The sequence below is a fragment of the Schistocerca cancellata genome, chromosome 3, assembly GCF_023864275.1.
Source record: "Schistocerca cancellata isolate TAMUIC-IGC-003103 chromosome 3, iqSchCanc2.1, whole genome shotgun sequence".
In the NCBI taxonomy this organism is placed as follows: Eukaryota; Metazoa; Arthropoda; class Insecta; order Orthoptera; family Acrididae; genus Schistocerca; species Schistocerca cancellata.
Window position 1 is genome coordinate 712071975 of NC_064628.1, and position 17937 is coordinate 712089911.

The 17937-nt window shown below is 42.8% G+C and overlaps 1 protein-coding gene across 1 annotated transcript in view; it reads left to right on the top strand.

Annotated features, from left to right (window-relative positions):
* LOC126176529 (aromatic-L-amino-acid decarboxylase) overlaps positions 1 to 17937 on the top strand; it is a 577698-nt gene that overhangs the window by 308990 nt on the left and 250771 nt on the right. The window contains exon 6 of the mRNA XM_049923685.1: positions 3662 to 3898. Within this exon, the coding sequence (XP_049779642.1) occupies positions 3662 to 3898 (237 nt within the window). The remainder of the gene's footprint in view (positions 1 to 3661; positions 3899 to 17937) is intronic.

Below are 17937 nucleotides of genomic sequence, written 5' to 3' on the forward strand. Positions count from 1 at the left end.
CCCAGCCGGCCTTGTGGCCATGCGGTTCTAGGTGCTGCAGTCCGGAACAACGCTGCTGCTACGGTCGCAGGTTCGAATCCTGCATCGGGGGTGGATAGGTGTGATGTCCTTCGGTTAGTTAAGTTTAAGTAGTTCTAAGTCAAGGGGACTGATGACCTCAGATATTAAGTCCCATAGGGCTCAGAGCCATTTGAAACATTTTTGAAAGCTGCCCAAGCCGAGTGCTGGTGATGTGATTGTGAAGTGGAAAAGTAGAAGAAGAACCAGAGCTGAACCAAGACCCCGCAGACCTCATATACTGACAGACAGGGATCGTCGTGCATTGCGGACGGCAGTTATAGAAAATCGCATGAGAGCAGCGGGAGGAATCACTCGTGAGTTCCATGGTGTTGTCAGCAGTGTAAGTGGCACGATGGTCGTGTGTAGAGTGCAGTAGTCCAACTGCTGCTCACAAGCCACGCTTTTCTGTAGTCACTGATAAGCAGCGCTTGAGGTGGTATAAAGAGCGACTCAACTGGACAGTATAACAATACCTCCACTAACAGTTAATCAGTTCAAAAATTATCACGTCGCACGCTCAAAGTATGACCTTTTTATTGCGCAACTAAAAGGTCTTTAATGTGGCAGGTCATCAATTGATTATAGTCACTGAAGAAAATTAACAATAATATCGCTTATCTTGTACTTGCAATCCACCGACGATCTCGCTCTGGCTTTGGCTCGTAATTAAAAATGTTGTCTAGGTAGCATGACTATCGCTGTTGGTGCGAAAGGCACTCGGATGTTAATTACGCCGACTTGAAGAACTTACGAAGCCAATCTTTCAGGATTAATTTGATGATTTATGTTTTTCATTGCAATGTGCTTCATACTTTTTTAAACAATGGTCACTTGAAAATAATTCTTGACACTCACTTTTCACAAAAATTCACATTTATTGAACTTTTTATACTTTCGCATGTTCAAAACATTACTTCATCATACAATTTGGCAGCCATTACTGCTCTTAATGAAACTCACAACATTTTTCATTCTCCATAACTCAGACTCATCTTTTCATTTCCAACACAAAGTCAAGACTGTTCATATTTAACACAAAAATTTGACTACCCTGTACGCTTCCGTGCGAAAAGTCACAAGCCAGCATCAAACATAACAACAAGTACAAAGATATTCACACTAGATATTATATCGATTTCAACATCTCAAAATATCGACGTACATATATATAAAAATGAAACCAAATTTGAATAGAGTGAAAAATATGAGACATTACGTAGAAAAATATTCATTAATCTACGGCATCGGAAAATACGGTTGGGGGGGGGGGGCTATGGTTTCGCAAATAAAGAACCATTATAACAGTGGATCACTCCAAACGACTAATCTAGTATGATGAATCACGCTATACACTTGGCGGTCCGATGGATTGGTTTTGGTTTGGCGTGTGCGTGGAGAACATTACCTGCCATCATGTGTAGTGCCAAGAGTGAAATACAGAGGAGGTAGTCTTATAGTATAGGAATTTTTTCCTCGGTGGGGGCCGAGCGGTGTGGCCGAGCGGTTCTAGCGCTTCAGACCGGAACCGCGCGACCGCTACGGTCGCATGTTTGAACCCTGCCTCAGCCATGAATGTGTGTGATGTCATTAGGTTAGTTACGTTTAAGTAGTTCCAAGTTCTAGGGGAGTGATGACCTCAGATGTTAAGTCCCATAGTGCTCAGAGCCATTTGAACCATTTGGACCTCGGTGGGGTTGTTTGCTTATTGCGATTAGGAAAACGCTAAATGCGGAGGGATATGAACCCATAATCATGCATTGGGTACTGCACACGCTAGAGAACAGTCTTTAGACGAGGACTGTTGGTATCATCATGACAATGTACCCTGTCATAAACCAGTGTCTGTGAGGCAATGGTTTGGGCAATAAGCTTCGTGAAATGAACTGGCCTATCCAGAGACCCGACCTGAACGCAATGGAACACCTTTGCGTTGAGTTAGAACGTCTACTTCGCTCCAAACACCAGCGTCCAGCGTCACTACTTTGTCTGGTTCCAGCTCTGGAGGAAGAATAGACTGCTATTCCCCCAATGACACCTCATCCCCACCAGAGCTTAAGCCATCATAAAGCTGAATGGTGCACACACGCCACATTAATGTCCACTAATACACTACAGGCCATTAGAATTGCTACACCACGAGGATGACGTGCTACAGACGCGAAATTTAACCGACAGGAAGAAGATGCTGTGATATGCAAATGATTAGCTTTTCAAAGCATTCACACAAGGTTGGCGCCGCTGGCGACACGTACAAAGTGCTGACATGAGGAAAGTTTCCAACCGATTTCTCATAGACAAACAGCAGTTAACCGGCGTTGTCTGGTGAAACGTTGTTGTGATGCCATGTGTAAGGAGGAGAAATGCGTACCATCACGTTTTCGACTTTGATAAAGGTCGGATTGTAGCCAATTGCGATTGTGGTTTATCGTATGGCGACATTGCTGTTCGCGTTGGTCGAGATGCAATGACTGTTAGCAGAATATGGAATCGGTGGGTTTCAGGAGGGTAATACGGAACGCCGTGCTGGATCCCAACGGCCTCGTATCACTAGCAGCCAGGATGACAGGCATCTTATCCGCATGGCTGTAACGGATCGTGCAGCCACGTCTCGATCCCTGAGTCAACAGATGGGGACATTTGCAAGACAATAACCATCTGCACGAACAGTTCGACGACGTTTGCAGCAGCATGGACTATCAGGTCAGAGACCATGGCTGCATCACAGACAGGAGCGCCTGCAATGGTGCACTCGATGACGAACCTTGGTGCACGAATGGCAAAACGTCATTTCTTCGGATGCATCCAGGTTCTGTTTACAGCATCATGATAGTCGCATCCGTATTTGGCGACATCTCCGTGAACGCACATTGGAAGCGTGTATTCGTCATCGCCATACTGGCGTATCACCCGGCATGATGGAATGGGGTGCCATTGGTTACACGTCTCGGTCACCTCTTGTTCGCATTGAAGGCACTTTGAACAGTGGACGTTACATTTCAGATGTGTTACGTCGCGAGGCTCTACCCTTCATTCGATCCCTGCGAAACCCTACATTTCAGCAGGATAATGCACGACCGCATGTTGCAGGTCCTGCACGGGCCTTTCTGGATACCGAAAATGTTCGACCGCTACCCTGGCCGGCAGATTCTCCAGATCTCTCACCAACTGAAAACGTCTGGTCAATGGTGGCCAAGCAACTGGCTCGTCACAATACGCTAGTCACTACTCATGATGAACTGTGGTATCGTGTTAAAGCTGCATGGGCAGCTGTACCCTTACACGCCATCCAAGCTCTGTTTGACTCAATGCCCAGGCGTATCAAGGCCGTTGTTACAGCCAGAGGTGGTTGATCTGGGTACTGATTTCTCAGGATCTATGCACCCAAATTGCGTGAAAATGTAATCACATGTCAGTTCTAGTATAATATATTTGTCCAATGAATACCCGTTTATCATCTGCATATCTTCTTGGTGTAGCAGTTTTAATGGCCAGTAGTGTAGGTGTCCGGGATCCTTTGGTCAGACAGTGTACGCTCAGCGACGCATTGCTCCGGAGGCCTTGCTGGACGGTGGCGACTACGGCTCGTGGTGTCCTGTTGCAGACGTCCGCGAGCGAGTGCGTGCTGGTGACGATGCTGGCGGCGCGCGCGCAGGCCATCCGCCGGCTGAAGCAGCAGCAGCCGCTGGCCGAGGAGACCTCCCTGCTGGCGCGCCTCATCGGCTACTGCTCCAAGGAGTCGCACTCCTGCGTCGAGAAGGCCGCCATGATCTGCTTCGTGCGGCTGCGCATCCTCGAGCCCGACGACAAGTGCTGTCTGCGCGGCGAGACCCTCAGACAGGCAAGCGAGTTTCATGCATTTCGCACTGTGTCCTCCGTCCTCGGGTGACATACCGATCGAATATCATTTTTTTCACGTGCTTATGTTTTACGAGCACCAACAAATGTAAATGTCCAACTGTCAGGACAAAAGTAAACAAAATGATGCCAAAACACAGAGCTACACTAAATACGTCCTGAATAATTGTGATCTGCGTACTGCCTGTCGTTACTTGGTTTAAAATAGCCCTTTATTTTTTGTCTTCGGCACTTTACAGTTCCGGTTGTGTTGCCATCTATCTTGACACCGCAAACAACTTTTTGTTCAGATACAAAATAGAAAAGTGTCGCAAGCGAATATTAAGCTGCAAGGGGAACATTAACCAGCATGTTTGTCTTTGTTGCGGTTTCGTTCGTTATGAAGACGTGAACAGATCTAAGGGAATTTTTCTAAACGACACTATTTATTTTATATTCGGTAATTCACTTCCTCTTCTTAAGCCTTGTTCAAAAACGTATCACAATATACCATTCAGCAAACGTGACGTTGTTAATAACGTAAAACTTAACTGACGTAACTCGTACGCTTGCTACTATTGACGGTAAACAAAGTGAAATACATGGAAAATGCACACCGTTCATTCAGTCTTTAGGTGGACGTTTGTTTTAGTACAATACATACAACGAATAGAATGTAAAAAAACTACTCATCTATAGAGTTTTGTATTCCGCCTGGAAGGCGGCTCGTGGGTCTGCTCCTGTAAACAGAATGGGTTCACCGAATGTAGGAAGTGAGCAGGAGCAGGTGAAGTAAAATTCTCGGTACAGCTTTTTATGTGAAAGTACATTTAATTATTAGTCAATGACATACGTCACTTTACAACTGAAGAGCCCGTAGGCGCATAACCGTATTCCTGTCGTATGTAGTACATAGTCTCAATAGCAAGCTGAGGTTGAAGCGATGTTTCCAGCCCATCCGCTTGTGATGAAATGGGCAGAATCTGCAGCGGAGCTCGTAGATCTGCACACCGCCTGCTAGAGGGCGCTGTCGCCGGTGTCGGTCGTAGTGCCAACTTAAGTACTTGCACCTACGCCGTGGCATTGTGGCTATCGATACCACATAGAGAATGTTTAATCTAGGAATTCCTTTACGCTACACAACTCATGGTTTAAATGTACGGTGGTACTGTATTACATGTACCCGTAATGTAGGTAAGAAAACATTACTGCAGTTACTGTTCCGCTAGCTTAAATTCTCCATAGATTACTAGCATTTCTACCTTCGCTTTGTTGTGTACATTGACCTCACACAAGCCTTCAGTAGAAGAGCATTGACTGAATGAGCAGGGCGCATTTTCTTTGTTTTTCCCTTTGTTTGCCGTCAACTCCAACAAGTGAACGAGTTACGTTATGCTGTGTGTCTGCAATGTTTGCTAGTAAAGCAGACTCAAAGTCAGTTTTGTGTTACATTTTCACTAACGTCATGTTTACGTGAAAGGTACTCTGTGGTACGTTTCTGAGCAGGTCTTCAGGAGAGGCAGTGAAATACTGAACAAGAAGTATTGGATACTATTTAAAAAAGGGGTAATTACGTTCATTACTTCGTAACGAAGGAAGTTACGGAACAGGCAGCTTGGTAGCTAAACAACATTTCTCACATACGTTTTTATTTTGCTTCTGTGCAAAAAGTTATTCACTGTGATCAATCGGATTCCCTGTGTAACAAGCCAAAGAGACTTACAGCGAAAACTTTTGTTGGTCATGTACCACCTCATTCAGTGAAACTGACATGGTGACCGGTGCAACGTATGGCACTTCGACTAACGATTAAGTTCACGTCATGAACGGCTGAGACATTCCAAAACACAGCTAGCTGTTCATAAGCATACAAAGTCAGTCGAGAGTGAATACGGAAGCAGTGAGAACCGTAAAACAAGCTATAATCGAACACTGACTCAAGTGGCGTGATCTGAAGGTTGCAGGCGATAAAAGGCTAGCTGCAGAGCTCTTACGTGACCGCGCTCGCGTATTCAAGCTCGGGACTCCACGAGGGGGGCAAGCCCATTGTAGTCTCTGCTTGCACCGTCTGCAGGCCATCGAAGGGCTGTTTCTAATTGCCAGCCACCGTCTTACAGATCTCAGCTTGGCGGGAAATCCAAATCACTATCGAATAAAAGAGATCATACTTTCTGTAAATGCAGTGTGGTTGCTGGACTTTACAATACCGAACCTGACACCAAGTGTTTACACCGCCTCCCCATTCTCAACTCCGGTCATAAATGAAGTCCGTACCTTTAAACGGAGCCACTTTACGTGTTCAAAATTCTGGTTCTAGTGCAGACATGGAGAAAAAGCCCTTACACACCTGGAGGAGGGTCGTAAGCTAAACGTCGGCTGTTAATACTACGAGTACGTCTGCCCTAATATCTCACTAATTGTTGTAAAGTCTTAGACAGGAGGTTTGTCTTTGGGCCTAGCATTACAGAAGCTCAAATTCAAAGATATAGTAGCAACAGCAACTGAGAGATTCATACCTCATAAATTGGTAAGTGATGGAACTGATCCCCCATGGTACACAAAACAGGTCCGAACGCTGTTGCAGAGGCAACGGAAAAAGCATGCGAAGTTCAGAAGAACGCGAAATCCCGAAGATTGGCTAAAATTTACAGACGCGCGAAATATGGCACGGACTTCAATGCGAGATGCCTTTAATAGGTTCCCCAACGAAACATTGTCTCGAAATTTGGTAGAAAATCCGAAGAAATTCTGGTCGTATGTAAAGTACACAAGCGGCAAGACGCAGTCAATACCTTCGCTGCGCAGTGCCGATGGTACTGTTACCGACGACTGTTCCGCTAAAGCGGAGTTATTGAACGCAGTTTTCCGAAATTCCTTCACCAGGGAAGACCAATGGAATATTCCGGAATTTGAAACACGAACAGCTGCTAGCATGAGTTTCTTAGAAGTAGATACCTTAGGGGTTGCGAAGCAACTCAAATCACTTGATACGGGCAAGTCTTCAGGTCCATATTGTATACGGATTAGGTTCCTTTCAGATTACGCTGATACAATAGCTCCCTACTTAGCAATCATATTCAACCGCTCGCTCACCGATAGATCTGTACCCACAGATTGAAAAATTGCGCAGGTCGCATCAGTGTTTAAGAAGGGTAGTAGGAGTAATCCATCGAACTACAGACCCATATCATTGACGTCGGTTTGCAGTAGAGTTTTGGAGCATATACTGTATTCAAACATTATGAATCACCTCGAAGGGAACGATCTATTGATACGTAAGCAGCATGATTTCAGAAAACATCGTTCTTGTGCAACGCAGCTAGCTCTTTATTCGCACGAAGTAATGGCCGCTATCGACAGGGGATCTCAGGTTGATTCCGTATTTTTGGATTTCCGGAAAGCTTTTGACACCGTTCCTCACAAGCGACTTCTAATTAAGCTGCGGGCCTATGGGGTATCGTCTCAGTTGTGCGACTGGATTCGTGATTTCCTGTCAGGAAGGTCGCAGTTCGTAGTAATAGACGGCAAATCATCGAGTAAAACTGAAGTGATATCAGGTGTTCCCCAGGGAAGCGTCCTGGGAACTCTGCTGTTCCTGATCTATGTAAATGACCTGGGTGACAATCTGAGCAGTTCTCTTAGGTTGGTCGCAGATGATGCTGTAATTTACCGTCTAGTTAGGTCATCCGAAGACCAGTATCAGTTGCAAAGCGATTTAGAAAAGATTGCTGTATGGTGTGGCAGGTGGCAGTTGACGCTAAATAACGAAAAGTGTGAGGTGATCCACATGAGTTCCAAAAGAAATCCGTTGGCATTCGATTACTCTATAAATAGTAAAATTCTCAAGGCTATCAATTCAACTAAGTACCTGGGTGTTAAAATTACGAACAACTTCAATTGGAAAGACCACATAGATAATATTGTGGGGAAGGCGAGCCAAAGGTTGATTTTCATTGGCAGGACACTTACAAGATGCAACAAGTCCACTAAAGAGACAGCTTACACTACACTCGTTCGTCCTCTGTTAGAATATTGCTGCGCGGTGTGGGATCCTTACCAGGTGGGATTGACGGAGGACATCGAAAGGGTGCAAAAAAAGGGCAGCTTGTTTTGTATTATCACGTAATAGGGGAGAGAGTGTGGCAGATATGAAACGCGAGTTGGGATGCAAGTCATTAAAGCAAAGACGTTTTTCGTCGCGGCGAGATCTATTTACGAAATTTCAGTCACCAACTTTCTCTTCCGAATGCGAAAATATTTTGTTGAGCCCAACCTACATAGGTAGGAATGATCATCAAAATAAAATAAGAGAAATCAGAGCTCGAACAGAAAAGTTTAGGTGTTCGTTTTTCCCGCACGCTGTTCGGGAGTGGAATGGTAGAGAGATAGTATGGTTCAAATGGCTCTGAGCACTATGGGACTTAACTGCTGAGGTCATCAGTCCCCTAGAACTTAGAACTACTTAAACCTAACTAACTTAAGGACATCACACACATCCATGCCCTAGGCAGGATGCGAACCTGCGACGTAGCGGCCGCGCGGTTCCAGACTGTAGCGCCTAGAACCGCTCGGCCACAACGGGCGGCAGAGATAGTATGATTGTGGTTCGATGAACCCTCTGCCAAGCACTTAAATGTGAATTGCAGAGTAGTCATGTAGATGTAGACATGTAGATGTAGATGAGGGAGTATGTGCTTGAGAAACCCTTGGTGTTGTTTATTTTAAAATTCGCACCATATTTTAACAATGTACCATCGTTGGAATTTAGACCCTAACCCAAATGTGTCCGTTTGACTTGTTATCCCATACTCTTGAAAATGGCTACACAGCCCAGACTGTACAGTAATGAAGACTACAAAATAAACCGAATGCTGTAGATTAATGTCATTCAGAAAGTGCTCGTTCCCTGTGAACCCTGTTACAACTGAAGTGCTGGCATCACATACTTCATGAACTGTGTTCCTTTATTTCTGTCGCGTACTCTTTGACGCTTTTTCTCCTTTTACGACGTTTCTGTTAGGTCGCTTTCTCGTTGTCTGTCCAGTAGAAGTTTTGCAATTGAGTGTAAACTAACTTCCCGATGAAGTAGGGTCTTGAAATTTTAAACATATTCCAAAACTTCTATGGTGTGCGGCAGAGGGTACTTTTTTTACCCCTGTCATTTCCCGATGTGCTAGAGACTTTCAACATAAATCAGAACTGGATGGCAAAGCAATATTAACTAGCTTCCTGTCTGGTATGAGGTAGAGTCTAATTTGTGTAACGCTGCTGTTTCTCACTCTTCAAGTTCCAGTAGTGAATGTTTCGCGGTAAGAACATCTGCTGCTAAGCCTCCATGTGAGTTCAAATCTCTCTAATTCTTACCTTCATGGGTTTTTCACGAGATAGGCGTAAGTGGATGCAATATACTGGTTGAATCAGGCGCACAGAAACTGGAACAAATCTGAAATTTGCCACATGTCTCTACTGTAATCTCATCAAAATGTTTGAAATCAATGAAAAATTTCAAACACAAGACTAAAAAGCAGGATAATTATTTAAATAGAAATGTATTTTTGATATACTACGTTCAGATAGTGCTGTATATTTGTGATCGTGAATTTTTAATAGCTATGAAAGTACTTCTAAGATCTTATACGAAAAATGTAGGGGTGCATGCAATACGTTAACTGATGCATCAATAGGTCACCTCGATATTATTACACCAATTAACTCACTGATGCATGAGTAGTTCACCTCCTTACTATTATCTGTTGCATTGACCTCACGTTTTTTGGTTATTCAGGAGTATCTGTATGGGAATAGCAATCAGTAAGTGGGTAGGAGAAATTATTAAATACTTACAACTATACTATACGTATTTAAATATGTGCTGAATTAAGAATTCATTTTATCTAAATAATTATCCTTTTATGAAAGCCATCTACAATCTGATTTTCTAACTTCAATAGAAGGAATCGGCTGCAGTACGATTCATTCTTTCATCTCTACTGAGGGGGAGATGAAACATAATGCAGATGAAACATAATTTGACAACAAATTTTTCTGAGACTTTCAAGGATAAAGCTTGACACTCTCAAGCAATTTGTCTTCTTACACGAAATAAACCTAGTCTATCATAAAGAAACTATTTTTTCTCCCTTTTAAACCGTTTCAAATTGGCGGCTGTTTAACGGTAGTATTATAGTATTTCCGTCAGATCTGGCGTAGTTTGAAACTTTTTAACGTTGTGTTTAGTTTACTTTATTGGAAAAATTCATATTTACAAAACACAGCTCTTTTAACTACATATAACAATAAATAATATTCTAATTATGTTCCAAATTATGAATTAAGTTTTTTTTTAAATTTTTAAATATTGTAATATGTTTTTAACTGAGAAACTGTTCAATAGAATAACCTGATTTTGCTTGATTCTGTTGAAATTTTGTAATTACAATACCCAAAAAATTTCTAAGCTTTCTGTTACTTCGTTCACGAGTTATCGGGGAGACGGAACGAGAAAACATTAAGTGTGGGAAACGAGCGATGAATATTGCTAAACCATTTCTCGTAACTTTCACATAGTATGCGTGTGAACAGGATAACAAAAGTGCTTTTGTGGTCCAGTTACCACGCCTACTACATTAAATTTAAACTTCGGTGTCTCCATCAGTACCATCTCTGTAGCATATATGGTATGTGGCATAGCGGATAAATTCACAACACCTCCTGCAACTGCTCTCACACCGCATGTCACAGCCTTATGTTATTGAGTGGGTCACAACATTCCACAATGCTTGGAAACGACCACATGTCGAAAATGCAGTCACAATAAGTAATGTTTTAATGTTTTAATAGACAAAAGCGGAATGATTTCATTTAAAAATTTCACGAATTGTGTGGACCCAGTTATCATCAAACGTCTTGAGAAATGATGTTTTGAAAAAACAAGCGATTAAAGTTCCAACTTGTGCTTTTTTATATTTAAATTGAACAAACTTTTAATCGGCAATGCCAGTCCCGTACAGTTGATCTTCTCGTTAGTGTCGAAACACTCACATTTCACGAAATTATTTCTATTAACTGGCTTCTCCTTACCAATCAGAGCGATTTTTGTACGACTGCGATTATTTTTCTAACATTTTCTATCCTGATAAAGACGTTTATCCTATTCAGGCACTCACATTTTACTTTGTATAAAAAAAAAAAACAAGAGAAATGACAAGTCAAGCAGACGCGTGACGAGCACCTGCTTTCAGGCTGTTTACCGTAAACAAATCATCTTAACATTAGTGATAGCAGGATTTTAGTTGATACTAATGCCCTCTGTGATACTATCGGGAACTAAGAGAGCCTCTTTTCCGTCGGTGTGTTACATCGGTTGCATTCGAGCGCTCGGGTGGACAGATGCACCCCCACGCAAAAAATCGTGGTTTTAACATATATTAATATTCATAGCGTACTGTATAAGAATGAAACTTCCAAATTGACTCTCTAAGGAACATTTTAAGCCGGCTGGAGTGGCCAAGTGGTTCTAGGCGCTACAGTCTGGAACCGCGCGACCGCTACGGTCGCAGGTTCGAATCCTGCCTAGGGCATGGATGTGTGTGATGTCCTTAGGTTAGTTAGGTTTAAGTAGTTCTAAGTTCTAGGGGACTCATGACCTGAGAAGTTAAGTCCCATAGTGCTCAGAGCCATTTGAACCATTTTTGAACATTTTAAGGCAATAAAATTAGGCTACAGATTTTATACCCTGGTCTACCTACTTAACTATTAACTACTCCTTGGCATGCAACGCCTCCTTTCATAGCCAATTCACTGTCATTAAACTCTGAAAAGACCCACTATATGCAGTTCAGAACTTCCAAGAGATTTCCTTCTGGTGTGTGTATATATGATGACATGGAAATAGGAGAAGTTGAGAGTGTAAAATTCTTGGGATTACAACTTGATAACAAATTCAGTTGGGAGCTACATACTAACGAACTGCTAAAGCGTCTAAACAAGTCTGTGTTTGCAATGCGAATGACGTCAGACATAGGAGATGTAAATATAAAAAACTGTCATATTTTGCTTATTTTCACTCCATTATGCCATATGGTATCATATTTTGGAGTAACTCCTCAAACAGAGAAAAAATAAGAGTAATAAGTAGTGTAAATCCAAGAACATCATGTCGAAACCTATTCAAAGAATTGGGCATATTAACCATAGCTTCACAGTATATTTATTCCTTAATGAAGTTTGTTGTAAATAATACATCTCTTTTCCAACTAACTGCTTAGTACACAATATCAATACTAGGAATAAGAACAATATACATAAAGATTTAAAATCACTTACTCTTGCCCAGAAGGGAGTCCAGTATTCAGCAACACATATTTTCAATAAGTTACCAGCAACCATTAAGTTTTTAGTTTCAGACAAGACACAATTTAAACATAATTTAAAAGAATTTTTGGTGGTCAACTCCTTCTATTACATCCATGAGTTTCTCAACAAGTGCAGTAGACCATTTTAACGAAAATTTATTATACTTTAATGTTTGACAATACCTGGTCTTAACAGCCAAGTAACTACCTACTGTGTGAATGATGGATGTATGGAAAGCCGATGTAAGTCTTAAATCTGTAAATAGTGGCAGTTTAATTTTAAATCTTGTACATAATCTGATTGTTCTTAACTAAGGATCACTGAAATGAATAACTTACTGTAATTTTTGACAATACTTGGTTGTAATAGCCAAGAAATTAGCAAATGTCTGAATGATGGATTTAATGAAAGCAGATAAAAGTATTAAACCTGTAAATACTAGAAGTTTAAATTTAATTCCTGTACATTATTTTACTGTTCATTGACTGAGGATCATTAAAATTAATGAAACTCAAGTTTTTCTAATTACACTTTTGTAATGTGTTTATCTGACATGTTCCACACCCAGGAGGAAACCCTCTTTTATGGGTCTATGGCATGAATAATTAATCTAATCTAAAAAAACCCTCGACACCTACGTCACGCTTTCGTGTTTACTAAACGAACCCGTGACAAAATGTGTTTCATTTCCATGTGTCTATTCTATTTTCTCTGTCCATCTTACTGGATCAAGGTCCCAGACTGGCTAGCAGTCCGCAAGTACCGGTCGAACGAGGATTTTGTAACCAACCTTCTTCGTGGGTGCACTACGCTTCCTGAGCATTCTTCCAATGAATATCTGTCTCTCACGTGCCTTTTCTACGATTTTGAGAGTCGACGTGTCTTTGAACCTGGTATGATTTCGCTTTCTGCACGTCGACTGGCGAGTCTCCATTAGAGTACCTCAAACTAGAGCCCAGCCTAAAAAAAAAAAAAAAAAACAAATAACCCATGTGCACTTCACAAGTACTCTGCTACCCGAGTAGCAGCTTCGTTTGTGTATCCGGTTCCCGGCCGGGTTGGGGATTTTCTCCGCCAGGGGACTGGGTGTTTGTGTTGCCTTCATCATTTCATTATCATTCATGAAAGTGGCGAGATTGGACTGTGTAAAGACTGGGAATTGGTACGGGCGCTGATAGCCACGCAGTTGCGCGCCCCACAAACTAAACTTCATCACCATCATCATCATCATCCTTTGTGTAATGCACCATTGACCTATCAAGAGGAGTCCTACAACCCTCCCTCTGGTAACCGTCGTTTGACCATGGCAGAGACTCCAGTTTGGAAGACTTGGTAATACGAATCCCTGGTGAAGAGAAGCAACTGAAGGAGTGCAAAACAAGCAAGTCGTCTCCCAGATGACTGGAAATAAGCGCAGGTGACTGTTGTGTTTTAAGAGGAATAAAATAACTGAAACGTAAATTTACAGACCAATGCCCTTAATATTCTGGTCCTTAACATCAGTTTGCAGAAATCTTGAACATGTCCTCATTTCGAATGTAATAAAGTTCATTGAGACGGAAAAACTCCTGTCTACAAACCAACACGGTTTTAGAAAGCGTCGCTCGAGCAAGTTCAGCTTGCCATTTTCTCGCTTAGAGTCCTGCAAATCATGGATGAAGGGCCACAGATGGATAACATAGTCCTAGACTTCCGAAAAGCGCTTGAAACGGCCCCCCGCTGCAGACTGTTAACGAAGGTACGAGCATACGGAATAGTTTCCTAGATATGTGAGTGGCTCGAAGACGTTTTAAGTAATAGGATTCTGTACGTCGCCGTCAACGTGTGTGTTCATAAAAAAAATGTTCAAATGTGTGTGAAATCTTATAGGACTTAACTGCTAAGGTCATCAGTCCCTATGCTTACACACTACTTAACCTAAACTACCCTAAGGACAAACACACACACCCATGCCCGAGGGAGGATTCGAACCTCCGCCAGGACCAGCCGCACAGGTGTGTTCATCAGAGACAAGTATCCCCAGAGAAATGTGATGGGGCCACTCTTTTCCTCTATATACATACACGTGGTGATAAAACTCATGGGATTCCTTCTAGTATCGCGTCGGACCTCCATTTAAACAGAGTAGTGGAACAACTCCATGTGGCATGGACTTAACAAGACGTAGGAAGTCCCCTGCAGAAATATTAAGCCATGCTGCCTCTATAGCTATCCATAATTGTGAAAGAGTTGCCAGTGCAAGATTTTGTGCAGGAAATGACCTCTCGATTATGCCTCATAAATGTTCGACGGGATTCATGTCGGGTGTTCCTTGTGCCTAAACCATTTGCTCTAACTGTCCAGAATACTCCAAAAACCAATCGCGAAAAGATTTGGCCCAGTGACATGGCGCAATGTCATCCATAAAAATTCCATCGTTGTTTGGGGACATGACGTCGATGGATGGCTGCATATGGTCTCCAAGTAGCCGATAATAACCATTTTCAGTCAATGATCGGTCCAATTTCACCAGAGGACGCAGTCCGTTCCATGTAAACACAGCCCCCGCCATTATGGAGCCACCACCAGCTTCCACAATGCCTTGTTGACAACTTGTGTCCATGGCTTCGTAGGATCTGCGACGCATTCAAACCCTACCATCAGTTCTTACCAACCAAAATCGTGATCTATCTTACCAGACCACGGTTTAGCAGTCATCTAAGGTCCAACCGATATGCTCACGAGCCCAGCAAAGGCGCTGCAGCCGGCCGGTGTGGCAGAGCGGTACTAGGCGCTTCAGTCCGGAACCACTCGGCTGCTACGGTCGCAGGGTCGAATCCTGCCTCGGGCATGGTTGTGTGTGATGTACTTAGGTTAGTTAGGTTTACGTAGTTCTAAGTGCAGGGGACTGATGACCTCAGATGTTAAGTCCCATAGTGCTCAAAGCCATTTGAACCATTTTTTTTAGAGGCGCTGCAGGCATTGTCGTGCTACTATTAACAATGCCACTCGCGTCGGTCTTGTACTGCCATATCCAATTAACACCAAATTTCGCCACTCTGTCCTAACGGATACGTCCGTCGTACGTCCCACATTGATTTCTATGGTTATTTCACGCAATTTTGCTTGTCTGTTAGCACTGACAACTCTACGCAAATGACGCTGCTCTCGAACGGTAAGTGAAGGTCGTCGGTCTCTGGTTGCCCGTGGTGAGAGGCAGTGCCTGATACATTTTATTGTGGGCACACCCTTGACACTGTGGCTCTCCGAATATTGAATTCTCTAACGATTTCCGAAATGGAAAGTCCCATGTGTCCAGCTGAACTATCATTCTGCGTTCAAAGTCTGTTAATTCCCGTCGTGCGTCCATTATCACGTCGGAAACCTTTTCACGTTATCACCTGAGTTTAAGTAATAACTCCGGCATTGCACTGCCCTTTTATACTTAGTGTGCGCGATACTACTATATGCAGAGATAACCTCAGAATCATTAATAAGATATTACAACCAACTGAGGACTGACGGGTCAACAGCATTAAAGAAGTGAGAATTTTTCGAATATTTCAGTTACGCTCTGTGAAAAGATGGTGTATGCTTGTAAACCCACTTACGTGTGTCACACAGCAGGCTCGCCACAGTACGCAGTGACACGGCGCTTTCTCCGGGGATTACCGTGGACAGCAGCGTTCGTCACGTCCTTGGTGCGCACCGGAAGTACGGGCTCGACGTGCGAGAAATTTGCTCCATGACGCCGTGAGCGTGGCAACACAGTCCTGGACACACTAGTGACCTGATGACGCAACCACATGTAGTCAGGTGTCGTGACAAGACGACGTCGGGAGACCTCCCTCTTACTTGGAAACGCATTATTTTAACACGTTAGTGTTCAACCAAACGTTCTGTTCAATGTTAATTACGGCCGGCCGGTATGGCCGAGCGGTTCTAGGCGCTTCAGTCCGGAACCGCGCGACCGCTACGGTCGCAGGTTCGAATCCTGCCTCGGGAATGGATATGTGTGAGTCCTTAGGTTAGTTAGGTTTAAGTAGTTCTAAGTTCTAGGGAACTGATGACCATAGATGCTAAGTCCCATAGTGCTCAGAGCCATTTTTTGTTAATTACGCGAAAAACACGATTTGATCTGCAACGTGATGATTTTAGTATTTTGTGAATGATTCGATACATTAGAACGAAGAATTTGACGAGTGAAATCATGCAAAAGGACGAGCATTTCTCAGTGTGGTTAATACCTCTCACTATATTGCTAATGGTATGAAGAAAGGAACTATGCGTCCTCAATGAAACGCTCTTGTTTGTGGCAAATACCAGGGAGGATCTTGAAACTCAAATCCAGACATGGTAAGACCGTCAACAAGGATTTGGCCTCCGTTCAAACATCCACAAGACAGAGTACTTCGAAACGATTCCATCTCCTGGAACTATACAAATTAATGGAGCTCTTCCAATATCTAAGTTTCCAACTACCGTGCGACGGCTGTATGAATGAGGATGTTCGAGCAAGAGGTAAAGCGACATGAATGCGGTTCAGAGACGCATTGGTATTCTTTGCGATAAGAGATGCCAGTCAACCTAAGATCAAAAGTATTCCACAGTATGGTGAGGCCAGTTGCATTATACAGTACAGAGTGTTGGTCTAGCACTGCAGTGCTGAGCTCTCAACACACGTCGTCGAAATGCGGATACTAAGATCATTAGGCATTTTTCTGCTCGACCACGTTGACAACACAACGATTCGACAACTAGCTGGGGTGCCTCCAGTCAGTGACAAGATGCAAGGATAGGGACTTGGGTGGTATGGACACATCAGACAGTCACCACCTGTTTCAACCAACAGTTCACCGTGTCACCTCACTGTTGGAGACCAGAGACAAAGTGGAAGACCAAAATTATGGCGGCTGGACACTATCAACGCAGATCTAAGATCAAGGCCACAAGAAATGTGCATTGACCCAAAAAGCAGACACCGTTCCAATGACGGCGTGAAGACGAAAAAGAAAATTCGAAAGTTCTTAAAAGAATGACAAAAGTAACATAAAGCTTTTGAACGTTTAGAATTCAACATTTCACTAAGGAAATCACCTGCGTAAGTGTGGGAATAACACAGTGTCGTCACAACTATTATGTAAGTATCGAACAACAGAGCTCATGAAACTTTCTTACACAATTCCCCTGATGTTTTTGGAAAAAATTTCGTTCCTAACATTAACAAGCATTACATCACCGTTCTCTTGTTTCTAACTGTTCCAGAATTCCGCTAAAACAAGTATATCTGGCCATTTGAAAAACCAATTTGTTTCAATATCACATTATATAGGATGTAACGGGTATAAGAGCAGATATTTCTATTGGTGACTGACTACGGCGTACTGACCAACATCATATTAGTATTTATGTCATTTGCAGACTAATAATTATAGCTATTACATGTCGTATGTTTTTAGATTGAGTAGTACCTCCATGTTCACTTGGCACAAGGAAGCAATTAAAGTTTATTTTCCACTGGGCTGGAAGTCAGGTATTAAAGTGTGGATGTGTGGAGACAGAGGTACAGTCTATACTGATAGAGATAGTCAGCTCCTCCGACCAGGTACGCCGATGTAGAAAACATCAAGTCATAAAGTTTGTGACGTGTTTGTGGGAAGATTGTTCGACAAAGAGAAAAAAACAACGAACCCCTTGAAATGTGTACAT